The following is a 25,975-nucleotide window of genomic DNA, read 5'->3' as shown; positions in this document are numbered from 1 at the left end:
CTAGATTTGGAAATAGTGGATATCTATAAGAATTTGGGAATTTGGTAACAATTTATACATTCAACACCTTATTCATTTTGAAAATAATATTCAAATACTACATAGAATAATTTGCATAGGATATTTCTCCAGTAAGTGAAAATAACTAAAAATATCTAGTTGCTTTGTTTCCCACAACGTAAATGTGTACACAGAATATCCACACAAGTTTTAAGGAAGTATATATCAGTAATTTAATTTCCATAGCAAGTACACTAGGTGATATCACAACTGTTACCATAGATTTACTTTAAATTAGCATGGACATACCTTTTATCTAGATATAAGAATATTTTTATAAGTTTTAGAATTTTTAAAACAATGCTGAAAAGTATATAATATTAAACCCTCAGGAATATTTCTGACTTTAAAATCATGATAATGTTCTTACAGTATTTTTTTATTAAAATGATAAACTTTTTAAAACTTCATTCCAACAACAGAATTTCTCTTTGCAATGCCATTAATTTGATATATATGAGCCTGTGTGCATGAAATTCTGTGAATTTTAATGGAACTTATCTACTTTTGACTTGAAGTTAACCAAAATTTCCAATAGCCATTCTGAAGAAAAATGTAGTTGAGTTTGCTGCCATTGAATTATCAAGGCATTTAGTTTGGTGCTCACAGTTAATTGTTCATCTGTAAGTATGAAAAGCTATTTTAATTTACTAGTATTATCTAATTCAATTTTAAACAATTTTCATAAATATTTTGTTCAAAATGCATATACTCTAGATTCATTTTGTATTTTCACATGCCAAGTTACTAACTCCAGCATTTTGATTGAGAATAGTTTTACATCAATAAACATGGTATTTCTAAGCGTGCCATTTAATATCATAATTCAAATGTTGAAAATATTTGAAAAATGTCAAGAATTTATTTAAGTACATGAAACATCCACCAGTATTAATTCTTAATTAATTCTTGAATATTTCTGTTAAAGTAGTTCTATTTGGGGGGTAAATAAACAAATTTGCATAGTTTTCCATATTTCTTACTTGGTAGCATCTTGTTGTAGTCTCTTTTAATTTAAAATGAATTAATATTATTTCTTCACTGAAAATATTTATGAAAAAACAAAGCCACTCGCTTCGTCACTTTCAGAATTCGCATGCTTTGTGTATAGCCACTTCCGTGTTAAGCAGTGGAGTTTATTATTGTGCTTTTTAAAAATGCCTTTTTTGAATGAATTGAAGGTACTCACGGACAGTACTGAAATAGCGTGTCTGTTTAATGGCTATAGTAAAATACACAAATATAAATAATACAGAGGAAGATGTTTCTTAATTTTGTATCTCTTTCTTCATTGCATATGACCTCTTCTTATTTAGATTGATTCTAATGTATTTTTTTCTTCTCAGACATATGAGGCAATAAGATAACAAATACTTCTGTTTTACATTAAGACAATATTAACCATCTAAGTAATCATCCAGCACACACACGGATAGTCTTATATTGGTGTTTCTAATTCCATGAAATCACTATGGTAGATTTTTATCACATTTTTTTCTAAACCAGAGTATAATAATACACTTTCAGTTGTTAAAAGTCTTAAGTCATTTTACCATTAAACATACTAGTTTTATAATTTAATAGAACTGTAATTTCTTCAGAAAAGCTTTGGTTTTCATGAAATAAGCCAGATGTAATTTGATAGAACTGTAATTTCTTCAGAAAAGCTTTGCTTTTCATGAAATAAGCCAGATGTGGTGGCATACACCTGTGATCCCAGCGTTTAGGAGACTGAGGCAGGAGGATGACCATGAATTTGAGGTCAGCCTGGACAACATAGTGAGTTCAAGTCCAGCCTGAACTACTTAGTGAGACCTCATCTAAAAAAAAAAAAAAAAAAAAAAAACCACACAAAAACCAACTTCGTAGAATTCCATTGACACTAATTATTGAAGTAAAAAGACAGTACCACAGAAACACAATTTAGAAATAATCTTTCATTTTATTAGTACATTTTAAAAAGCCTTCACACTTAATAGAGAGAAAAAAATGGTCCTTTAAGACAGAACTTTAAAAGAGTTTCAATGTAATTAGAAATATCCTCAGTTTTCTGGTTGTTACTTTTGTTCAATTTAATAGTGCCTACCACCATTGGTTAATCACATAAATTTTTCTGGGATGAACTTTCCTGATCTGTAGATTTTATTGATGGACTACTTAAATTTAACCATCTCTTAAGACTCTATAACTGAGTCTGTGCTGGCTTGTTGCATTATGACAAGACATATAGTAGAACCATTAGGACTGATAAATTATTATGTATAAAGCAAAAAATAGAGTTTATAAGTGTCCATCAACTGCAAAAAATGTGGCAATGCGTACACACAGTGGAATATGATGAAGCTATAGAAAAATAAAATTTTATCATTTGTGACATGATTTTTTTAACTATCCAGCAAATTGTTAGCATGCTTTGAACTACTGTATCCTAAATATTGACCTCACAGTGGTTACCTAAATAGGTACAATTCCAGACCGCAAGAAAATTAGGAGGGACAATATAAGCAAGGGAGTTCATATTACTGTGATCAATTTTGTGATTCGATGGTCAGTAATTTTGACTGAGTATAGATGGGTTGTTGTAATATTTGGATTTGAGTGAGTGTAGATGGATTGTTGTAATATTTTTTTAACTCATTCTGAGCATGTGTTGAATCAAAGGGATTAATTGTGTGTAAAATATACAGTGTATTTATATCTATGATTTAGGTTTTAGAATTTTAAAAGTGTTAGAATTTTCTGTGACTTATTTTTTCTTCACTCTGAACTATGACAACTAAGTGTGTATTATTTTAGCTCTATTTGAGGATTCTTTTAAATCACTAGAAGACACATGCTTTGTAGGAGTCTTTCAAAGAGAATTTAAAGGAACCTCAGTTTTAATGGCATTAGAATAGAAAAAAGGTGTCCGTCACTGCCAGACTGAAAATGAAAATCAATAGGGTAGACATGTGAATCTCTGTATGGATATTTACCATTCAGTTATGTAGCATTGGCTGCAAATTTCTTATTCTTATTGATTAATCAGAGTCTTGGCATTTGAGAAAATATATATTATCTTGTAAAACTACTTTTATGGTGCCAGTTGCTAGTTCCAAGTGATGTTGAAATTGCAAATCTGGATTATGTCACACTCCAGAAGCTGCAAATACTGCCTCAGTAACACTGAAATATTTGGAATTAAAAGCTCTGTGAGGCAATAGTATTATTACTGCCAATTTGTAGATGAGGGAAAAAAATACTGAGGCACAGAGAGATTAAATGTGCTCACCAAGGTCACCCACCCAGGTTGTCCCCGCATTGCAGTTAAATCCACTCAGACTCATCCGGGCCCCTGTGCTTCAGTTTCTTGTATGTCTGAGATGCCATGTGATGAGTGCTAGGGGGGCTGTATGCACCCCTCTCACCTCCTAGCTTGATATTTAGCCCCCATGTGAGCAAGAGCAAAGGCCTCAGTCCCTTAGTTTTAAAAGCAATGAGAGTTTCCTATGAGTGTTTTTTATCTTTGTATTTGCAAGATAGAAGAAGGAAGGTGAAGCAGATGAAGAAGCACAGTGAGCTCCCAGTGAGTGTCAGATGCCTGCAAGCATCATCTTCCTCACTGTCATCATCACAGTCTGTCTAGCATATGAATACATTAATTTTTAGATGAGAAGAGGAAGAACAGTTTGGAAACTTGCACTGGTTTGGGAGGAAGCAAAATCTCATTTGTGTGTAGAGAATTTGCCAGAGATAGAAAGAAAAGAAAGCGAGTTCTAAAATAAACCTTACAACCATGTCATTGTTCAGAGGCAGAACTTTGCACAGAGACTCCCCGTGTTCCACGTGACACCTCTCCCCTTTCTGCTGAATTCTTCTCAGTTGTTTTAGGACTCAATTCCTGCAAAACTGGCTTCCTTACTATTCTCAGAACTTATAAGGTGTAGACCTACTTAGGGCCTGCTCCTTCACTGTTTTCTGTGCTGGTGATACTCTTTCCTTAGATAATACATAGCCAACTCCCACAACTTAAATTTTACTAAATGTCACCTCCCAGTGGTCCTTTCTGCCAGCCCTAATTAGAAACTGAACCTGCAGCTACCCCAACCTCACTCTTCACACTTATCTCTTTGCCCTGGTTTGTTTCTCTGTTGTTATCATTCATCACTTCCCATTCTCTACAGTGTACTCGAATAAGATTCTTTTTGTTTGACTGCTTTTTTGCTTTCCACTAATAAACTATGAGCTTTTTGCATGCAGAACTCTGTGCCTGTCCTGCTCACAGATATTTCAGGCACGGAAGACAGTGCCTGGTGCATCTACTCACTCAGCAAGTTCCTTGAATGAAAGTAAAAAATTCTTACTGAGCATGGGTTGCATGGTCTCTCTGAAACTGTATTCTCATCTGTTTTCCTGCACTGAAAATGAGAAACATTTATTCTCTAAGGCAGTTTTTCTGAGCATTGTTAGGACCCAGGATAAATCGTCAGGAATGACATTTTTTAATTGAGCTCAGATCTCTTGTGGATGTGCAGACCTCCTTGTCCTGCCTCCTCCTCGCTGCCTTCAGACCTTCATGCTTATACCATTCTTCCCTGTGCTTCAGGAGCGGAGCTTCGTCTTCCATTGCTGTTGGTTATGTGCTGTGTCCTACTCTATTCTTCTTCCACCTCTTCGTCCCCTCTCCTGAGCAGTAAGATAAATTTCCTTCACTAGGCTTTCCAGACTGGTTCCAGATTTCATGGTTTCTTCCCTTCTCGAGCAAGGGTGCAGTCATGGGGTGTGCACTGAATATACCTGCTCCAGTCTGGACCGTGTATGGCAGAAAAATCTTAGGGTGCAGCCAGGCTGTTCTTCCCACCTTTACTACTTTCGGCCTTGCCCTGAGCCTGGTCCCCCACCTGTGAAATGGGATAATGCTTTCTTAAAAGATCACTGTCGCCAGCCTGGGCTACCTAGCGAATCAAGAGCAGCCTGAACTGCATCTCTCAAAACAAAACAAAAAGCAAGCAAACAAACAAGCACCCAACGGATTGTCATGGAGAATAAATAAATCAGTGCTTGGCATAGAGTTAATCTTCAGTATATCAAGTACTCTTTTTTTCTAGCTAGCAAGAGAATGCACTGAGAGATTTCACTCTTTTATCTCAGAACTGGGTTGTCAGAGTCAAAGGAAGCTGAGAAACACACAGCTGACACCCTGAATTAGAGAAGGAAAATACTGTGAGTGCAGTGTCTGGAATAGATGAAACAGAAGAAGAGATGGGCGGCCTTGAAGTCTGTACCCTTGTGAAAGCAGACTTTAATGTTTTGATTTGTTTCTAATGCCCTGCAGGGATTCACATATAATGGACACTTGGTTAGGATGTTTGACATTAATAAGTAAAGATGGGTGATATTAATAAGTAAAGGTGGGTGACATTAATAAGTAAAGCATTGTTAGAGGGCATATCAGGAAAGAAAATAAGTATAAATTGTAGAAGGTTAAAAATCCATATAAAATATACATTCTTATGGTTTCGTTTAAAGTATGTATTTCTAGACCATGATATTTATATTAACTTATTTCTAATATATAGTAGTTCTAGGGTAAATATGTGAGATGATGGATAAATCAGTTTATTCTAAATAATAATTTTGTTACATAGACACATCTTATAATGTGGTAAACCTGACATGTACATGACAAAATTTATATATATATATATATAATTATATATAGGTATAAATATATCTATCTTTGACATATATATATATATATATATATGACATATAGGGTAAATAGGCACATCAGTTGTCTTGGAGATATATATATATATATATATATATATATATATATATATATAATACCTATGAGGTATTATGTATAATACCTATGAGGAAATATACTTAAAAAGTTACAAATGTTGAGTGTGTATATGTACTTTTAGAAAGTAAATTGAGGTCTTTATTCTTTAATTTGTAACATGCGGTTGGCTTTTTAAAATGCTATATTGTTACCAAAGCTTCTTTCTTAAAATTAACAAAATAGTTTTAATAGTTGATTTGAACACTTCCACTTACATTGTCATCTTTCACCATAGCATTTTTTTCCTTGTCATACATTTTGTTGCTAAAGAAAACCTTTGTGTCATCAAGTTTCAGCTTTTAAAAGTAAAGGGACTTGGATGTGGTCGTGCATGTTTGTACTCCCAGCACTGATTAGGCTGAAAACAGGAAGATCTCCAAGAGTTTGAAATCTAACTGATTTATATAGTGACTTCAATAGCAGTCTAAATTACACAGCAAGACCTGGTGCCCCTCATGCTCTTTAATGAAATAGAATGCAGTACTCCTGAAGTTATTCCTGGAAGCTACCACGAACCCAAAACCATACAAAGATCCCACTAAAAGAGAGAATACAATCTGTTTGTTGAATATAGGTGCAAAAATCTGCAGCAAGACACCAGGAAACAAAATGCAGTTAATCATGAAAAAGATGATACTTCATGGCCAAGTAGCACACATCCCAGGGATGCAAGGATGGTTCAACATACACAAACCATTAAATGTAATGCATCATATGAACAGAACAAAGGACAAAAATTCACAATCATCTCAGTAGATGCAGAAAAAGCTTTTGACAAAACCAGTATTCTTTTGTGCTAATAATGAAGAAAATAGTTATAGAATATCTCAATCTGATAAAAGTCATTATGGCAAAACTACTGCCAACATCATGTTAAATGGGGAAAAAAACTAAAAGTTGTTCCTCAAAAATCAGCTACAAGACAAGGATATTCACTCTTACCTCTTGTGTTCAGCACCGTACTTGAAGCATTAGCAAGAGCAATTAGGCAAGGAAAAGAAATAAAATGGGAAAAAGGAAAGGAAGAAATCTGATAATCATTATCTGTACATGACATAATGCTGTACATAGAACACCCCCCAAAAAAACGCTGTAAGACTAACAAATTCATTTATGTAGAAAGATACAAAATTAACGTGAAAAAAATCAATGGCATTCCTGTACACTAATAATGTACCCACAGAGAAATAGGAAAATTATCGTTCATAATAGCACCAAGAATAATACTTCAAAATTAAGGAAGTGAAAGATCTCTACAATGAAAACTGTAGTACTCTGAAAAAGGAAATTGAAGAGGACATGAGAAAATGGAAAGATCCTCATTTCATGAATAGGCAAAATTAATATAGTAAAAATAGTCATATATTGAAAATTGACACACAAATTTCATGCAATCCCAGTCAAAATACCAACGGTATTCTTCACAGAACTGAAGAAACAGTCCTGTAATTTATATGGAAACACAAGAAACCCAGAATAGCAAAAGCAGTCCTTTGTAATAAGAACCAAACACGAAGCATCCCCATCCCAGACTTGAAGTGGCATTACCAGAGGTATAGTGATAAAAATAGGATGGTACTGCCACAGAAATAAACATAAAGACTATTGGGACAAAACAGAGGATGTGGAAGCAACCTCAAGCATATTAAGCTCTTTGATCTTTGACATACAACAGAAAAATGGTAACCTTTAAATAATGGTACTGGGAAAAATGGCTATCCATATGAAAAGATTGGATCTAGACACATATCTATCACCCTGTGTTAAACTGAAATCAGAATGGATTCAAGAACTAGATGTTAAACATCTTGTGGAATTGTGGAAGATACTGTTGGTAGATGATACTCTTGAAGACATAGGCACAGGCAACTCTCTGAACAGAAACCCAGTTGCACAGAAAATAGTAGAAATAGTACCAACAATCAAAAAAAATGGGGTTATGCCAAATTAAACAGTTTCTTATAGCAAAAGAAACAACCAACAGAGCAAAAGGACAACCTACAGAATGGGAAAACTATTTTGTTGAGTGTTTCTTAGACAGAGGATTAAGATCTATTACGTGTAGAGAACTGAAGAAAATTAGCTGCCCCAAAACACAAAAACCTAAAGAAATGAACAAGTGAGATGAATATGCACTTCACAGTAGATCAGATGGTCAGTAACTACATGAAAAAATGCTTAACATTCCTGACAACTAGAGAAATGCAAGTTAAAACAACACTTGGATTCTGTCTTACCTCAGAAACAATAGCCGCCATCAAGAAATCAAATCTTAACAAGTGCTGGAGAGTCCATGGGAGAAAACAGAAAGCCTGCCAAACTGTTGGTGGGAATGCAGATGAGCACAGCCACTGTGGAAACAACTGTGGAGACACCTTAAAAAACTAAAATGAGAAATTCCATTTGACCCAGTGGTTCTCATTCTAGGGAATGTCCCGAAAAATTTGAAGTTAACATTAGAGATACATGCATACCCGTGTTTATAGCAACACAATTCACGATAGCTAAATCTTGGAAGTAGCCTCTTTGCCCATGAATGGATAAATGGATAAAGAAAATGTGGTATTTATGCTGCAATAAAGAAAGTTAAACATTTGTGGGATAATGGGTGTACCTTGTGACCATAGTTTTTAAGTGAAATAAATCAGACACAAGCTTAAATATTATGTGATGTCTCTTGCATGAGAAACCCCAGTTAAAAGTAAAGAGCCAAATAAAATGATAGATAATAGGAAGTAGGGAGATAAGTCTTTCGTAATGGGGAAGGGGATCCAGGAGATAGAGGGAGTGGGGTGAGAGGGGTGAACAAAGGAAAGGAAATGTGTCGTGCACATGTGCCAGGCTCACACAAGGGCTGTAAATATGTACTGCAGACATGTACTAACAAAAACTTTGTAACTTAAGAGAAGTCTCTGACAGCCTGTCCAAAAGTAAAGTACACTTCCCTCGATGTGGTCTTTAGCACAAACCCATTACCTGCATCACATTACTCCCATTACCGTTCACCACTGAGTCTGTCTGTTCATCGGCAGAGGCAGAGTTGCTCAGAAGGAGTGGTCTTAGAGCGTGCTGTGGACACATAAGTAGGGTAATCAATTGCCACTGCTCCTGTCTCCTATGGGCAACTCATGTCTTCTACCAACACCAATTTTGATTTTTTTTTTAAATTTTGAAAAATATGGATTGACCTCATTTAAGTACAGTAGTTGTCATTTTTCGTGTCTGTTATTTTTGTCATTGTATGGCTGTTTCTGTAGCTTTATTCATCATATATTTTGTATTTCTTTAACATTTCATTCCACAGGCACTCCAGAAAGTCTGAAAGATCTAGCATCCAAAAACAGACTAGAAAAGGCACTACCTCTGATGCAGAAAGGTAGGCTTGGTGTTGTGCTGTGCTACCATCTCCCTGTACTGATACAGCCAGGGTGCACTGTTTAAATAACTCTGTGCGAATAATCCTGCTCTACGTGGGAGAAAGTCTCATTGAAATAAGAGCAGAGCAGTTTTGGAGGCAGCCCTTAAACCTTAGGGGTAAACAATTTCATGTGTTTCTCTTTACAATTATTTTGATTACCAATGAGGATTAAATCAGCATTTGTATTGTATATGTTAAAATTTTAATATTTTATTTCTGATGTCATATGAAATGTTCCCAATGTGTATAGTCCCTGGAATATGCAAGTATTTTAAGAGGCAGGCATTTCCTGAGGAATGTCATCTTTTAAAATTCTGTGTTCTGCAATTGAGTATTTGGAGACTTCTTGTGTTTTACTATCATCCTTATATCCTGAGTTAATGTAAAAATTTAAATGGCATTGCTGACCTTTTGTTTTCAGTTCATCCATTTCCACAAAGTTTTTTAGTATTTTTAGGTCCATGATATTAAGGCTTTTTCAACAGAGCTGTAAAAAGTCCAAAAAAGTTCAATTCCCATATGCTTTTTCACTCTTATGTGACAGTTGGTGAGAGTATGTTTGAGGACAGAGGTAAAAATGAATGAATGTCATAGTGGTGTGCACAGGTACATTGAAAACAGAGGAATGAGGGTTTAATGATGGAATTAGCAAATAGTCTAGAAACATGTAATTCATGAATTAAAACCAAAGAGAGAAACGTGGTTGTGAGTAGAGTATTCCATTAGACAGAACAGTGTGCGAAAACACCAAGACTTGCTATGACTTCCTGAGTTTGGGGAGACCATGTCCATTTTGGAATGGAGAGTAGAATTTAAGGGATGGAGAGGATATTAAAAATAAATATTGGAGATGTGCTGAGAGGTTAAAGGAATGACATGACTATGCTGTGTTAATGCTGTGATAATGAATCTCAGCTTCTTTATGAGCCATGGATGCACTTCAAGTATGATTGATCCTAAATCCTAGAATTATGGGACACTTTAACATTTTGGAACATGGATTGAGAGATTCAAGGGCAAATGGTAGGTGTTATCTAGGCTGTCACCATAGGCTTGATTAAGGTGGACTCTATATAACGCAATAATTTCATTAAATTAACAAATATATGGCAAACTGTGTGCTGAGTTTAAGAAATCAAATAGTGAGTGGCAATAAAGTAAATATTCCCGGAAGAAAGTAGCCACTGAGTTGATACCTGAAGAATGAGTAGATGTGAGACGTGTCAAGGAATATGGGTAAAAGGGAGGTGAAATCTACCCCTAGCTAATGGTCCATGGGAGTGCTATTTTACAAAATTTAATTTCCAACAGAATAAGGATCCAAAGTATTAAAAGAAGTATTGTGTAGAAAAACGATTGGACATTTAGGAAGGAAATGAAGCACAGAATTGGAGCAGGAGATAGAGAGAGATAGATGGATAGAAAAAAAATAATATCAATTGTGGTTTTGTTTTTACATTATTTAATCTCAACTAACAGAATTCTTTCATATGTGTAGGTCTGATTATTATGAAAATTCTTCACTGGTTTTTATCAGAATATAAATTATATACTCTGTGGGATATATATAATATATATATAATTATATGTTCAAGTGGGTTATTGAATAGCCAGTTATAATTCACCTGTGTTTTCTAGGTTGCATTATCTCTCATTCCTCTAGGAGGTACTTGGAGTTGACATCTAGCTACAAGTAAAACAAGGACTCAATATGAATATTTGCCCATTGATTTCTCTATGCGTGTATGCGTGCGTGCATGTATGCGTGTGTGCGTGTGTGTGTGTGTGTGTGTGTGTGTGTGTGTGTGTGTGTGTGTGTGTATGTGTGGTTTAGGGGATAAAACCCAGCACCTACATCATGTTAGTCAAGTCACTGAAGTTTATCACTTCAGTGCCCCCCAATCTGGACATTGATTTTTGACTTGTGTGAGTTAGTAACTTCTTAAAAGGAATTATAACACTCACACATTGGCTTACAACAAAATTTGCTATGTGCTTATGATTTTGAAGGTTGATTGTTGCTCTCAAGATACTTGACTCATGAGGAATAGACTCATGAGAAATTGTTTTGAAAGTTTTGATGTCCAATTGTAGATAGCAGATAGGCAGAGCTGATTTATATTTTCTCTGCCTAGCCTTTTAAATCATTTTTTTAATATTCCTTTGGGAAACTCCTTAACAGGATGGAAATCAAGTTTTTTATTTCCTTCTTGTGAATTCAGCTGGAGAACTACTACTTTCATTTCTGGATTCTGGGCCAGTGACTTTTCTTCCTATGGAACCTACATTTTACCTCCTTACTATGGACTGCTTTGTTTATTGTACAATTTAGAATTGCTTAAGTATGCACTGTTACGTTGTACTGTTGCTACTGGGAAGTGGATGTATTGCCTGTACCAGGCCATCACAGGAGGACCCATTTCAAAGACCTGACTTTAGATAACCCATACATGTCTGTCTGTTACCAAGTCATTGAAAAAAGTTCCAGCACCATATTTCTAAGCTTCAGTAGATGCAATTTACTGCAAGTCCACTTGTAACAATAGAAATGGCTGACTAGAGATGTAAGATTTTTGTGAGACATGTGTTTAAATCTAAGTCAAAAGAGTAATCTTAGGTGAAGAAAGTCATGAAATATACTCTATGGTAAATAGCTTTTCATTCACAGATGGTGAGCTGAACTATGTATATATGGCAGAGAAAGCTTGCATTAAGTGCCATTTCCCACACATACAGATCCTATAGATTCCAGTAACACTTCTGTTAGTTCTTTTGATTTGATAATAAGATATAGATTTTGTTTTGTGTTATGAGGAGCAAATCCTAAGTTAGTAAATTAGTGTTTATTTTTAACCTAGTGGTATAGAAACCAATTCCATCTTAACCATACAGAAAAATCAAGTTGTAAAATGCCATAGCCTGTGTGGAATCTTTTCCTATTCCATCTTACATTTTTGTCTCTCTGCAAGTTATTATGACCCTCAAGTTTTGCATTGATAAAATAGTAATATTTATACCTCTAATGGGTGAGGATGCAAAAAGTACATGTAGATTATTATGTGTGTATATAAATGTATACATGCGTGCATAGTTAGTCACACATACATATGTAGTGTCTAGCTCATAGAGCCCTGTATTGATGATCAGGGCAAAATAGTTTCTATCATTTTTCCTATCTATCATTGACTACCTGCCCATTCTATAACATGGTTGTTATTAATCTCATTCATGGTTTTTACACATCTCACTTCATTGAAAAGTTCAAGATGCAACAGTCCACATTCTCTCACCTTCACACTCTGTAGCTAAACATTATCAATTCTCTGCCAATGCTGTCTCATCTCTTACAGCTCTGCATTTTCCCCTCTCCAGTTTCCTTCCCATCACAGCCACATTGCTGTCTTCCTCCAGCAGAGCAACTTTCTACGCTTCTTTGGTCTCTGCACCCATACTTGTGACAGATTGGCGAGTAGCAGCAACTGTTTTGATACTGAGGAGCTTTTAGTTCATATCAAATGAGAAACAGATTCTTACACTGCATAATCAAGCTCAAACTCCACAGGCCGTTTTCAGGCCTCCAAGTTTCCCTCTGGCTCTATAAATGAACATTTAAGTCACATATTCTGGAGCTGTGTTCACCAGGGGAGCCAGTTATTTGCTCCTGATTTCGCTTTGTATGCTTTTGACATTTAGCCCCCTAAATTATTCACATTTCAGTTCACATTCAAGTTTTTCTTTTCTTACAAGTCATGTTAGGAATGAAGCAAGATTTTAGTGAAAATATCCGTAACATTTCTTAGTACTGGAATGAAACCTACTTTAATTTTTCAGCCACACTCAGAATGTATATTTTGAATAAAGATTGCTTGATGTTTATTTTCATGACAATAGCTTTTAAAGTTTGGTAGACCAAACTCCTTATCATTAGAAATGCCTTGGTCGTGTAATTATTCCCATATCCATTAATTTTATACAAATGTGTTAGTATGACAGTCAATTCAGAATAAATGAATCATTTTGACACATAGAATAGTGTCCCTTGCTTTTCATTTTAATTTGGAAGTGGGGGTGACTGTCAAGGTCTTGCGATATGAACTAGGGTCTGGCCAAACATTAATCTATAGCTCAAGATGATACAAAGCACCTTTATTAAAGATACGAGGTGGACCTTTTTGTTCTCTAAAACTTAATATTCTCTGTATTTTATTGTTCTGAGTTGGAATATACTAACTCAAAAACACAGCTATGTTTTACCTAAAATAAATATTATCACTCTAAAATAAGCTGTATAAAGTGGCAATTAAATATACTTTTGTAACCAATATGCATTATTTCGCCACACATTAAGTAACATTAAGTGAATTTTATAGTACTGCTTTAAAAGACTAGAATGTTATTTCATTCCTTCTATGGACATAATATATGATAGGTATGATAGTCATGCATTTCAGTAAAATAGATACTGAAATAAGAGCATGTATCTATTATATACAAGTACATACACACAAATAAAATGTTTATATCCATATACAAGAGTATGTATGTATAAACATCAGTTTTTAATTCTTAAGCCTTAATTAAGAAATTGCCCTTATAATAATTTTGAACACCATATGAAATATGTTAAAAGATGTCTTTTCAGGTACTGTTATAGGATCTGGGGATTTAGCTCAGTGGTATAAGTGCCTGCCTAGCAAGTGTGAGGTTGTGAGTTCAATCCCTGGTAACCAAAACAAAACAAAACAAAACAAACAAAAAAAAAAAAAAACTGAGAGAGAGAAAAAATCAAATGCTGTTATATATGAAAGAATATATTTTATTCACATGTTAGCCACTTGTACTTAGATCAGTTATGTAAGTTCATTAAGCATTCACTTACTATTTTTATTTTTTAATAGAATCTACTTAGAATAACATCAAAAGGCATCCTCCTTTTGCTGTTTGCCTGTGATTTGCTTATTGAAAAATAAAATCATGAACATTTTAAAAATGTATATAGATTTCTCCAGTACATTATTTCTTCTAAAAGGCAGGTACTTGAAATCTCACTACTCAGCATTCTAATTATACTCATCCATCACTGTCTCTTTACTGAGCTGCTCTTGATATAATTACGTTTTAGGTACTTGGTATGGAGGTCAGCAAAAGGTGATAGACATTTCTGCCTTGTGGGACTTAAAAGAAGTTTATTACATTACAGTAACCTAGGTTTGTCCTTTAAAAGTTATATAGCATTTCTGTGTGTGATAATAAGTATTTAATTTGATTTGAATTCCAGTTTAGTAATTGTGTGATGAGTTTTCTTCTGCTTCTAGAGAAATCATTGTCTTGTGAGAGGTTTTCCTTGGACAGATGTGTTGGTATGAAAGTTAATATGTACCTGTTGACTGAAGATCTTTTTTGGCCCTAATGTTTTAGGGTTCTCCCACCATGTCTTTCTAGAAGGGGACACGCAGCCCCAAGAGCGACTGATCAGCCAGTCCTTAGGGGCAAACCTCCTGCTCGCTCCCGGTCGAGCGAGCACTCTAGTGTCAGAACACTGTGTTCTATGCACCACCTTGCCCCCGGAGGGTCGGCGCCACCTTCTCCGCTCCTGACAAGGTTGCTATTCCGTGTCCAGCCCAGCATTCATGTCCTGCCTCGGGTCCTGGTGTGGTGTTGTGCCTTCCCGAGCACTCGAAGCTTTCACTCATTATGACACCATAATCTTTAATCCTCTCTTTGTGGTACCGAAACCTCTCCCACCTCCTCTATTACCTGCATCTATCTTCACTGTGCTGGTGGTAGCCTCTACTTCCTGCCAGTTAGCTATCATCGAAAATTAAATCTGGCTATGTTATGTCTTTCATCTGTTTGTGGCATATTCATATATAACTTACTAAATATGTGAAATTCTTCATGATGAATTACTTGGAGTTAAGTATGTATTTGCTTTTTTTTTTTTTTAAAGTAAGAATTCAGAGATAACCTTTCACATGTGTTCAGAGAAGTCCTAGAGTACTTTAGGTCTTCAGTTAAAAGAAAATGCTTGAAGGTCAGCAGATGGCAGTCAGCTTAGTCCTGGGCAGTGATGATGTTTGTGCATGCTTCCCAATTCCCATTCATAATTTTCAGTCCTCCACTCACTTATTTTGTAGCATGCATCCAGGGTTATTTTAAATAACTTTCTACATTTTTCCTATTTAAAAATAAAGTAGATGGGATACTAGTGTATTAGCATCTGCAGCTAGAATTATTCTAACCAATGTAAGTGACCCTAGAATATGCATTGTGTTATAGTAATGACTCAAGTAACAGCCTCTCATGACGAATTTTTTCTACATTTTAAGTCCCAGAGGCTATAATTAAATGTTTTGCTCAGCATTATTGAAAAAGAGTAACTTTCCCAAACCACAACTTCATAGGAAGCTAATGGGAAGAGAGTCTGATTCAGCTCAGTTCAAGAAGTCATTAAGCAGAAAGTGTGGCATATATCACTCTGGCCATTGTAGCCCCTTTTTGTAATACTCAGTTTACACATAGCATTAGAAAGTTAAGAGAAGTATTTGATTTTGCTTCCAGTGGCCCCATTAGGGCTTCTTTACCTACCGCAATAGTGGCAGGAAAGAGAAAAGGGTTTTCTCCTGCCGCACTGGAACTTTATCCCTTGCTTTGCTCTTTGCCTGCAGAATGCACCGACAAGGAAGCCCAGCGCAGTCCCCTCCAGCAGATGCGCTTTTCAGCAGCCGCCGGGGAAGACAGCTCCCACAAGTGCCAGTGCGAAGCGGCAGTATAGAACAAGGTATCCCTACAGAGAGATCATTGTCTAAAACTCGGGCTGGAAAACCTCCTCGTTTCATAATAAGCCTGTAGTGAAGGAATAGCATTTTCATTTTACGTAGTTTGTTGGACCTTAAGAATTTAAACTTCAAAGAATTGTATCCTCAGTACCTAGTTTTCGTGGCAAATACACAGTTACTGAATGAGTGAATTTTAGAGGGGTCATTGAAAAGAGAGGGGGGAGCCTACTAGCAGCATTTATCAGAGATGCAAGAGGGGAAGATAAAGCCTTGGCGAACTGTAGATTTAGGTGCCTTAAAAGATTTACTTTATCCTACTTTAAAAATTAAATGCAATTTCAAAATCTGTGCTTCAATCATGTTTTTAATTTAGCTTGATTAGCAGTATTTTGTATTTTTATGTAAATTCAATGATGAAGATGACTTTGAGCACATATTTAATGTATTTTTTAACATTTCATATTGCCTAGAGATTTGCTTACTTTGAATATACATATTTATATAAATATATATTTTATTTTTCTATAGAAAGAGACATTGTGAGTGTGAGTGTGTGTGTGTGTGTGTGTGTGTGTGTATGATTTGACAGTAGAAACTGAAAAACAGTATTTCTAAACTACCTGAGCTAGATTATCTAACTACTGTATTGTTCCTATGACCCACTTCCCAAAAGGTAAAATGACTTAGTATTTATTATCAAATATTTCTTTTAGGAGATTTTTACAAATCTTAAAACAGTGTCTAGTTTCAGATATTATTATAAATGCAATGGACTAATTATATTTACAACATGTATTAAAAATCTATACCCTTAAAAAGCTACTTGAAAATTAACATATTGACTATTTTTTTCAACAGTGTTCATTGTAACTGGTATAAAACTTGCATTTCATTCCATACTGAGGGTACTGAGTATATTTTCTTCACATAATTGAAATACTTTTCGGAATGTGATATGGGAGAAGGTAAATACATTGTTTCAAAAAGCCATGTGGAATATTTTGCCTTGTAGAATATTTGATTATAGAAAAACTGATGTAGGTTTTAAGAGATTCAAAGACATTAATAGGGTAGTACTGATACAATAAGCTCTGGATTTGTATTTTTAATCATACTTCTTGGTCCTATATCATGCTTTAGTTTTTCAGCTTTGTTTTAAAGGTACCTGTTCAGTTCATCTCATTTAGTTATTCAGGAGACCATGATCCTTTTGGGAAACTCTGACTCTCTTTTCTAAAACAGTCAATTTTTGGGATATCAATTCATATGTTTAACAAACTTTTTTCTGGGAACATTTTGAGAAGATTATTAATAATGTTATTAAAAGTAGCAATAACTCAGATGAATTTCTTTTATTAAAAAAGTGGTGTATATTTGAGTTATTCATTCATGAACTCCTGTTGCACAACTGAAAGAACCACAAATTTTAGTGTTTATTTGGAAACAATATTATCTGATCATCCTGATACTTGAAAGTACCATGTTCATAAAATTCTTTGCATTTCCTACAGTTGCAAGTAAAGCCCTGTACAGGTTCAAAAGCATACAGTAGTACTGCGTATAATTCTCAGAGTGGGACTACAATTGTGTTAAAATTACTGCTGAAAAAGTAAGAATTGCTTGTGCAAAATCACTTAAATTGTATTTGGATTTTAGTTTTTATTTTTTAAAAGTCATGTTCTGCTGTTGATATCAATGTAACTGTTTACAATGTTCCTGTTCACAGTTGTCTTTCAGAGAAATCATCAATGTGTAAGGATTGAATTGAGGTGGGAAAAAGGGATTGGCTGAGAATGACATTTAATGGTGTTGTTTTAATATCACAAATGTATTAGTGAATTCTTTTGGCTATTTGAGGTTCCTGAAATAAACACCTAATCTTAAAAGTTAAAGAGATACAGCTTTTTAAAAATATGACCACCAGCATGGATGACTGTGCTGTGGGTTTTCCTAGAAATAAAACGATGCAAAATAATTTATTTTGGTAAATGGTGATAGTGTCAGCCTTCACCTTACTGTACATCTCTGACACAGAATTGCTGATGTGACAATTGTATTTATTATAATATGTTTTCAAAAGTTGATTTCTAGTTTGAATCAGGAGACATTCACATTTGTTCTTAAGGACATAGAAAAAGGTTATTAATTTTCTTTCGATATAATTTGTTAAAATTCACATGTATTTCCTCTGAAGATTAATACTGACTGCAGTTTACTTATAATTATTTATTTAAGTCTCTACTGCACTGGACTTCCTTCTGGTGTGCTGTTTGATTTTTATGTTTAACAAGGGTAGTTTTTGTTTACTAGAAAATAATAGGATTTGTAGCTGATTGATGAAGGCAGATATTTCACATGGTGATACAGCTTGATACATATATAAAATAATTTTATTCAAGTATTTGCCACATACTGTTACTTACTTACATATTTTTAAAATGTATGCCAGGACATTTTGATTGTTTGACTGAATATATGTTTTTTCTTATGAATGAATTTTTTTATATTCTGTATCATAAAAGCAATATGTATCTCCTATCTTAAAGTCTAATTTAGCATTTGAGAGGGTATATTTACTTAATTTCTGTCAAAAAAGTATTTTGAACTTTCTTTTAAATATTGAGAATGTTCGTCTGTTTTATGCACAGTCTGGTTATGTTAGAGTAGATTTATACAAAAACAAAGAGATGACTAAAATCAGATTTTAAATAGAGTAGCTGAAAGAGTATACTACAATTTATGAAACTTAAACAGTATGTGGAAACTGAGAGCTACGATTTCCAGAAAGTCTCTTTGATAGCCTTTCAATATTGCATTCCAGTCTAGTTCTTATGTACAGCAAGGCTAACTCCAACACAATTGTTTGTATAAAACATATGATATTTTAGCCAGGCACGTTGATGTGTGTACTGATGCTCCCGTCCACCTCAAGGGGCTGAGTCAAGGTGATTACTTGAACCCAAGAGTTCAAGGCCAGCCTGGGCAGTAAAGTTAAACCCCATCTAAAAACAAAACCCAAAATACTGTGAGTTATTGAAACCCACCACCTGATTTATGTACATGTATATGTGCTCAAATGGATGTCTTTACAGAAACATTTGAATATCACTCATAAATTAAAAATTATGGTCCCAATTGCTGTATATGTCCCATTATTACATCTGATAGTTAAAACTCTTAACAGTGCTCCCCTTCAGAAGTGCCTAGGTTGGCAAGGTTTTTTTCAGTAAATAATGTGCAATAAGAAGATAGATGTAGATCTTTATGAAATGTGTAACACATCTTTAATGACAAGTAATTTCACTTTCTTGATTTTAATTTAATTTGAGAAAGACAAAAAAGGTTACTTAAATTGTTTGACAGTTAGTTATGTTTTCCCATGTAGAAAATGTTAAAATATATACTAGTTAGTAAAAAAAAAGGGTCTTGTATTTATTAGATGAATTTTAAATCGTATGAAGTAATACTTTTATGATGAAATTTTTGTTATGAATAGTAAGAATGATTTTTAAATACATTTACAATTACAAAATCATAGTGAATTTAAGTTAAAATTTTGGGGGTAAAATTGGTACTAAAATGTATAATCCTTAAAAGGCAAGAAAAATTATTGTGGAATATACTTTTTAAGTGCCAAAAATATTAATATCCAATGTTTTTGTTCATTTTAAATCTTTAAATTACTGTATCCATTCTTTCTTTGATTAATTTTAGTACCATATTTGAGACTTGATTTGTCATTGCAATTTACCATGTCACATTATGTGTTATGCATTTATTATTCATGCCATTGTGTTAATTCATATTTCCATGTCTAACTATAAATTTGCTGATTTCTTTCTTTTGTTTCCATCATTATGTGCATTTAATTCATTGAAGAACAAGAAAAATATAACTCTTCCACAAAAGGTAAATATTAATGTAATTTTCTAACATTTAATATTCTTACTCTTCTTGTGTAATATACAAGCAAATATAACTATTTATTGAAAGAATGAGCACAGTTATTTGACAGGTAGTATCCTGAAGTTATTTTTGTAGGGCACTTGGAACTAATTCCTTTACATTATGCGCAATTCACATCAGATAGAAAAACATTAATTTAAAACTAAGGCGACTTTTTGCCTTAAAATTTATTTGTACACACTAACAGCTAGAAAACAATTCTCTTTGAAAAACGTATTGTTAGGTATTAATGTTATATGGTAAGACTATGTAGTGTGCTCTTTGTTTCTATTTGCATTTTCCTGCTGTGTGCCAGGGATTTAATTCTTACATTTTACTCAATGTAGCAGAAAATGCTTGGTTTTTACTTTGCAGATAGCTTAATGAGTGTTGTGACGCCCTTGTCCACTGTCCATTTTGACAGCAGCTACCCAAGTGTTGTTTCTCTTGATTTCAATCTTGTTATGATATTAATTCAATGTTTGTGAGAGATATAGGGGAGGAAACAATTCATCCTGCTCTAGTAACGCATTACTGGCCTCCTCCTTATTGTCTTATTTTATTTTCGGTCTTCACACTTGAGTAGCAAGTAGATTGCAAGCCATTGTAGATTCCAACACATTGTGCTTCCTGCACTAAGTGGTTTAGTAATTAAATATTTGAGTTAGTTTTCAGCTTATTGCAGTAATGTTACTATAATATTTAAAGGTATGTGAGACTTCAGTAAAAATACATTTTCATAATATTTGCAGGTAGATTGATCCAGTTAATCTGTGACCCGTTGTAATCCTCCAATTTGGGTTTGAGGACAGCAGTTTACCTGTTTTACGATTGAGGAAACTGGACCATTTACACCATTGATGTATAGTACATGACAATGGAGGTCTCTTAATTTTGACTTCCTCCTACTACACATGAATGTAGTTTATTTTAATGAGCAATAACTCCCAAATAGCTTATCCTTTACTCCTAGTGTATTTAGATATGTGTTGTGTATCTCAGTGTTACAGAAAAAAATGGGAGATAATATTTAATAAAATATTTAAGAATTTATTTTAGTCTGAAGTTATAAAAATATAATTATACTAATGCACATGATTTACATACTCTGAAATTGTGCCTGGTATACTAGGTAGAAATAGGTTTTAATAAAAAATATTCAATGTGATCATGATGTTCTGATTTCTAATCTTTAATACCCATCTCTGATCTGTGACCATGTGTGACCAGTATCAGGAACAACTTTATGTTCAGAAGCATAAAAATAGCAAATATATTTATTCTTACAAGAATTTGGTTAGATTTGAAAGCCAAATTTTAATGTAATGAAATTCTTAAAATTTTCTTTTGGAAGTGGATCATGACTTAATTCACTTATCGAAAAGAAAGACAAACACAAGAATTCTTCATCCAGAGCTTCTTCATATAAATTACCATTACTGGCCACAAACCATAATTAGATAATTAGAACAAAAATGTCTGCATGATGCATTGTAAAGTCTACATGAAATGTACATGCTCATGATCCTGCTACAGAACGCACCAAGGTACTGTGTCTAAAAATTCAGGTTCCTGACTGAGAGGTGCTGTCACCTGCCAAGCCTTCCTTAGGGACAGAGTGTAGAAACACCTTGCAGAGCAGACCTGGTGCCTGGAGACAGTTGAGGCGACAGGACCCAGAGTGTTTTTGGCCAGACACAAGGGGGCAGTGTAACGCTTTACCTCCAGGACTTAAAAGGAGCACAGTTCAGCTGCCCCTGTGGGTCTCACAACCCAGTAAACGTTGAAGCAAATTCAAATATTGTCTTTAAAGTTAAATTTTAGGCCTCTGTATCCCAACGTTCAAGCAGTGAAATCACACTGCTCTCAGCCACAGTCTTTTTCCCCCACTGGAATCTCCAGTACTGAAGAATGCAGGCTAAACTGAATGCTCCCTCCCAGGAAGAAGGAAGACTAGGACACTGCATTTTTAGCTGAGGTTCTCATTAGCGAGGGGTTGTTGTTATTGCTGTTGGATTATAGGTGAATTGTCAGAAAGCCAAGTCCCACTTTTTGAGGTACTAGTTCTGGATAAAGTGGGACTGTTGGTCACCCTAAATATGGGGGAACAATCCATCAATATCCTGGCATAAAGTTTATGTCTACATTAAGGAGAAGTATAAAATGCTATTGACATCATCAATGGCAGATAGAATTTATTGAATACTTTCTATATGGTGATAACTCAGTGAAGTGTGTCACAGATTTCTCACATTTTATCACAGTAATCTGAGATATAGCTGTTAAAAGCCTTCTTTTCCACCCAAGAAGTCTAAAACTTTAAAAAGATTAAAACATGACCCCTTAGCATTCATTCATTTGGTGAATGGTTAGATACACAAGAAGACACGAGTCTGTCTTCAAAGACTTCATAAAATCCTTTGATCTATAGGCTGCCCAGTATTCAAAGCAACATTTATTAAGTATCTTCTGTATATACACTATAGCATAATTCCTGTGAGCTGTGTTTTGTGGAAGTAGAATCTAGTGGATTAAGTGGAATGCCTCAGGGAGCAGGGCTGCTGACAGGTGGAGGTCCTCTCTAACTCTAAGGTTGTTGAGGTCCACTGACTGTTCTTTTCTCCTGGTCACCCAGTTTTACACCACTTCATTAAATCTATACTAGAATTGCTCTTTTCATCTTTACCGTGCAGCATGTGAAAATAAATTTAGTATGTCTGAACAGATAACACATATTTGGGTGTTAGTAGTTAACTGAGGAACTATAAATGTTCATCCAACTTTATTTACCCTTTTAACTCCTTTTACATTGAAAGTAAGAGACCATATCATTTTAGGCTTCACAGACTGCTTTTAGGCCTATTTTAAATTATTCATTCTAAAAGTAAGCCAATTTTTCCCTCTCTGCTACATTTCTTGGACAGTTTTAAAGAGCCCATGAATGTAGTTTGGGGGCATCGAAATAATGATATAAGAAGATCAAAACTGAACCAGAAATTAAATGACTTCAAGGTGAGAGAAAATGTTATTGTCATAATAAGTTTCTAATTTACATGCCTTTTGGACAGTATTTCTTAATTGCATTAGCTCTTTGACTTTTGGAAGCTAATTTGAATCATAACATACCAGTATAAATAAAATTTTATTATAAAATACATATAACTTGTGCACACGGGTAATGAAAGGCAATTAGAATGCAAGGATTTTTTTCAACTGGAATAAAGTATCATTTTGTTGCCTTTTGTTTTCTGTTCGCTAATGGAATATGCAATAATTATTACAGTCAGATCATAGAAGCTACTGAAGCATTGTCTCTAGACAACTATATTTTTAAGTACTAGGCTCCTGAAATAAAAGCTCAAATATACCTGTGATTTTTGATATAATATTGGCAAAACAGTTTTGATACTAAGTTGTTCAGAATAATTTTCATATAAATATGACCATTAATCTTAATTAGGTGTAAGTCCTATAAATATTGAAAAATGGAAGTTTTACTAGTTCTATTTTGTGTGAGAAATCATGTGCCAATACTCATTTTAAATAGTATATTATGATGGTGAAGCATGTAGGAGCAGGTGATGTGCTTGATCTGTGCTTAAGTGAGTACGTTAACCTCTGCATTTTTCAGAGTCAACATTAACTCTGTAATAGACAAGTATTTCAATTTGCTTTATGTTTTATGATTTTTACTCACTAGCATCTTGCGTCAGGTGAGACATTTCCTGTCATAATAAGTTAAGGTTTCAAAGATTTAGGGGTGAGGAATACAGCTTAGTGACAGAGTGCTTGTTTAGTGTATATGAGACTGTAGGTTTCATCCTCAGCTTGGGAAAAGAAGAAAAGAGAGAAAGAAAGAAAGATCGATCAAGGCACATATTTCTTTTTTTTTTTTTTTTTTTTTTACCGGTACCAGGGATCGAACTCACGACTGCCTGCTTGCAAGGCAGGCGCTTATGCCGCTGAGCTAAATCCCCAGCCCCCAAGGCACATATTTCTTAATCTTCCAGGGCTTGCTGTTCTTGAGCACTTGCTACTGTGAATATTTATTTACAGCTCCATTAATGCAGGTGTCTGATTTCTCTCTTTCCGTATCTGTTTCTTTCTATTTGCTACAATCTCATATGTTTACCATTCTAGCTTTCTCTTTAAACTTTGGACACTCCAGGGTGAAATAAGCTGAACATAAAATTAGTATGTCTGAACAGATAACACATATTTGGGTGTGAGTAGTTAACTGAGGAACTACTAATGGAATATGCAATAATTATTACATATTCAGTTAAAGTTCTGACTTTGTTTTCACATTCAGCTGGTCCATGTATGTTTATTTTTTATAGTATTATAGGCTTTAAAGCTTCCAAAGATTTAATACAGACTATGAAGCTTCAACTTACACAAAACACCCAGTTAAGAGAGTGTATCATTTTCCTTTTCTTGAGTATTGTATAGAAAGTGCTGAGGAAAGAAGGTGATAGAAGGCAGTAGGAAGCAGTAGATGGCAGTGGATGCCTAACCATGGCCAGTCTTGATGTGTTTTTCATGTTGTCATCATGTCTCCCAATTAAGATAAAACATGGGAAGATACTGCTAAAACTTAAAGTTAAATAGTGAAGTTAAGCCACAGGAAGCCTTGCAGATAATTTCTGTGGTCATTATTAGTGTTACAGGTATAGTACCATAAAATAATGGATACATGGAAGCTATTTAATATAAACAAAATAACCTCAGTGCTAAATTTTATCCCCAGAGATCCCTGATTACATGGAGGGATTTTCATCAAGGTCAAATGAGGAATGTGGCCTATGGAGGCATGCCCTCCTCATAAAAAGAGTTTTCAAAAGCTAATTAACCCCGGAAAACACAGAAGAATAAAGTAAGGTCAATGACAGTTATCTCTAATGAGTCCAAGATTATAGCCAAGGGCTAGAGTTTTCATTTTTACTCTGGTGCTTGGCAAGTTTGAAAATGAGAAGTGACACTTGCTTTGACGATTCAGTGGAAATACACCTGCTAAAAGGAGACGTAGTCCCATGGTTTTAGCTGCAGACGGATTTGAGATTTGAGTAGTAATTTACCTGTACCAGTACACCATTTTAGTTAGCTATAGCAAACATAGGTTGTTTCTTTAAAATTCTAAGTGTTCTATTTTGTTTAACGTGTGTTATTTTTTTTTCTGAAATATAGATGTATTTTTTATTGTTGCAGTATTATTGCAAGAGTCTCAATATTGCATGAGAGACTTTTAAAAAAAAGAACATAAGGAAATGTCTTGGAATCGTTCTGCCCATACGTATTGAACTGCATTTTGTTCTGGAAAATTACTCAGAGCCTGACCATTTGTATATAATCGAAAGATTTCAAACTTTCATCAGATCACTGTCTAAACTATACAGATCACTGTCTAGTGTGTGTGAATGTATGGGGATGGGTGATGTGGAGGTGGTTGTGTTATACCACAGTGTCTTGCTACATTCTTATGATTCCAAAATTAAGGATGGAAATTAAAGGAACATGTCATTTCTTAATTTAAAAACAATAGAAATGGTATAAAATACAACTCGTTAATTTCTTTCCTTAACACATATTTTTTGGTAAGTTGGCAAATTACAATTGCTGTAAGTTAGGTAATAACGCCAAAGTCCCTGAAGGTTCCCTTTTTTGCAAAGTATTTGTTAAATACTTTAACAGCAGCTTTTGAAAATAAGATAAACTACAACAGCAGTTACTCTGAGCCATCTGTTTCCCTCACAGATAAAACTCTGTATGGAGGGATACACTGTATCAGGGCCTGATTGAAGGAATAGTGACAAACTGATGAGTAATAAGCATAGGATTTTAATTTAAACATGGTTACCGCCTGTTCCTAAGGGCTTCCTATTTTGGCACATTACTTCTAGATTTATGAGTAAAATTTATCCATATTAACCGTGCTTGTTCCTCTAA

At 34.5% G+C, this 25,975-nt stretch overlaps 1 protein-coding gene across 50 annotated transcripts in view; it reads left to right on the top strand.

Annotated features, from left to right (window-relative positions):
• Positions 1 to 25,975, top strand: part of Rims1 (regulating synaptic membrane exocytosis 1) — a 426,672-nt gene that overhangs the window by 318,103 nt on the left and 82,594 nt on the right. For 13 of the 50 annotated variants that reach the window (XM_063226993.1, XM_063226983.1, XM_063226981.1 and 10 more), the window contains one exon: positions 15,974 to 16,086. In XM_063226993.1, the coding sequence (XP_063083063.1) occupies positions 15,974 to 16,086 (113 nt within the window). Of the gene's footprint in view, positions 1 to 9,191; positions 9,264 to 14,723; positions 14,907 to 15,973; positions 16,087 to 19,963; positions 19,994 to 25,975 lie in introns of all 50 variants that reach the window. The other 37 variants (XM_063226991.1, XM_063226977.1, XM_063226990.1 and 34 more) reach the window with 5 other exon arrangements.

The sequence above is a fragment of the Cavia porcellus genome, unplaced genomic scaffold (genome assembly GCF_034190915.1).
Source record: "Cavia porcellus strain 051 isolate PalLab524CR breed Dunkin Hartley unplaced genomic scaffold, mCavPor4.1 scaffold_16, whole genome shotgun sequence".
NCBI classification, from domain to species: domain Eukaryota; kingdom Metazoa; phylum Chordata; class Mammalia; order Rodentia; family Caviidae; genus Cavia; species Cavia porcellus.
This window is presented reverse-complemented; position numbering and strand designations above follow the sequence as displayed.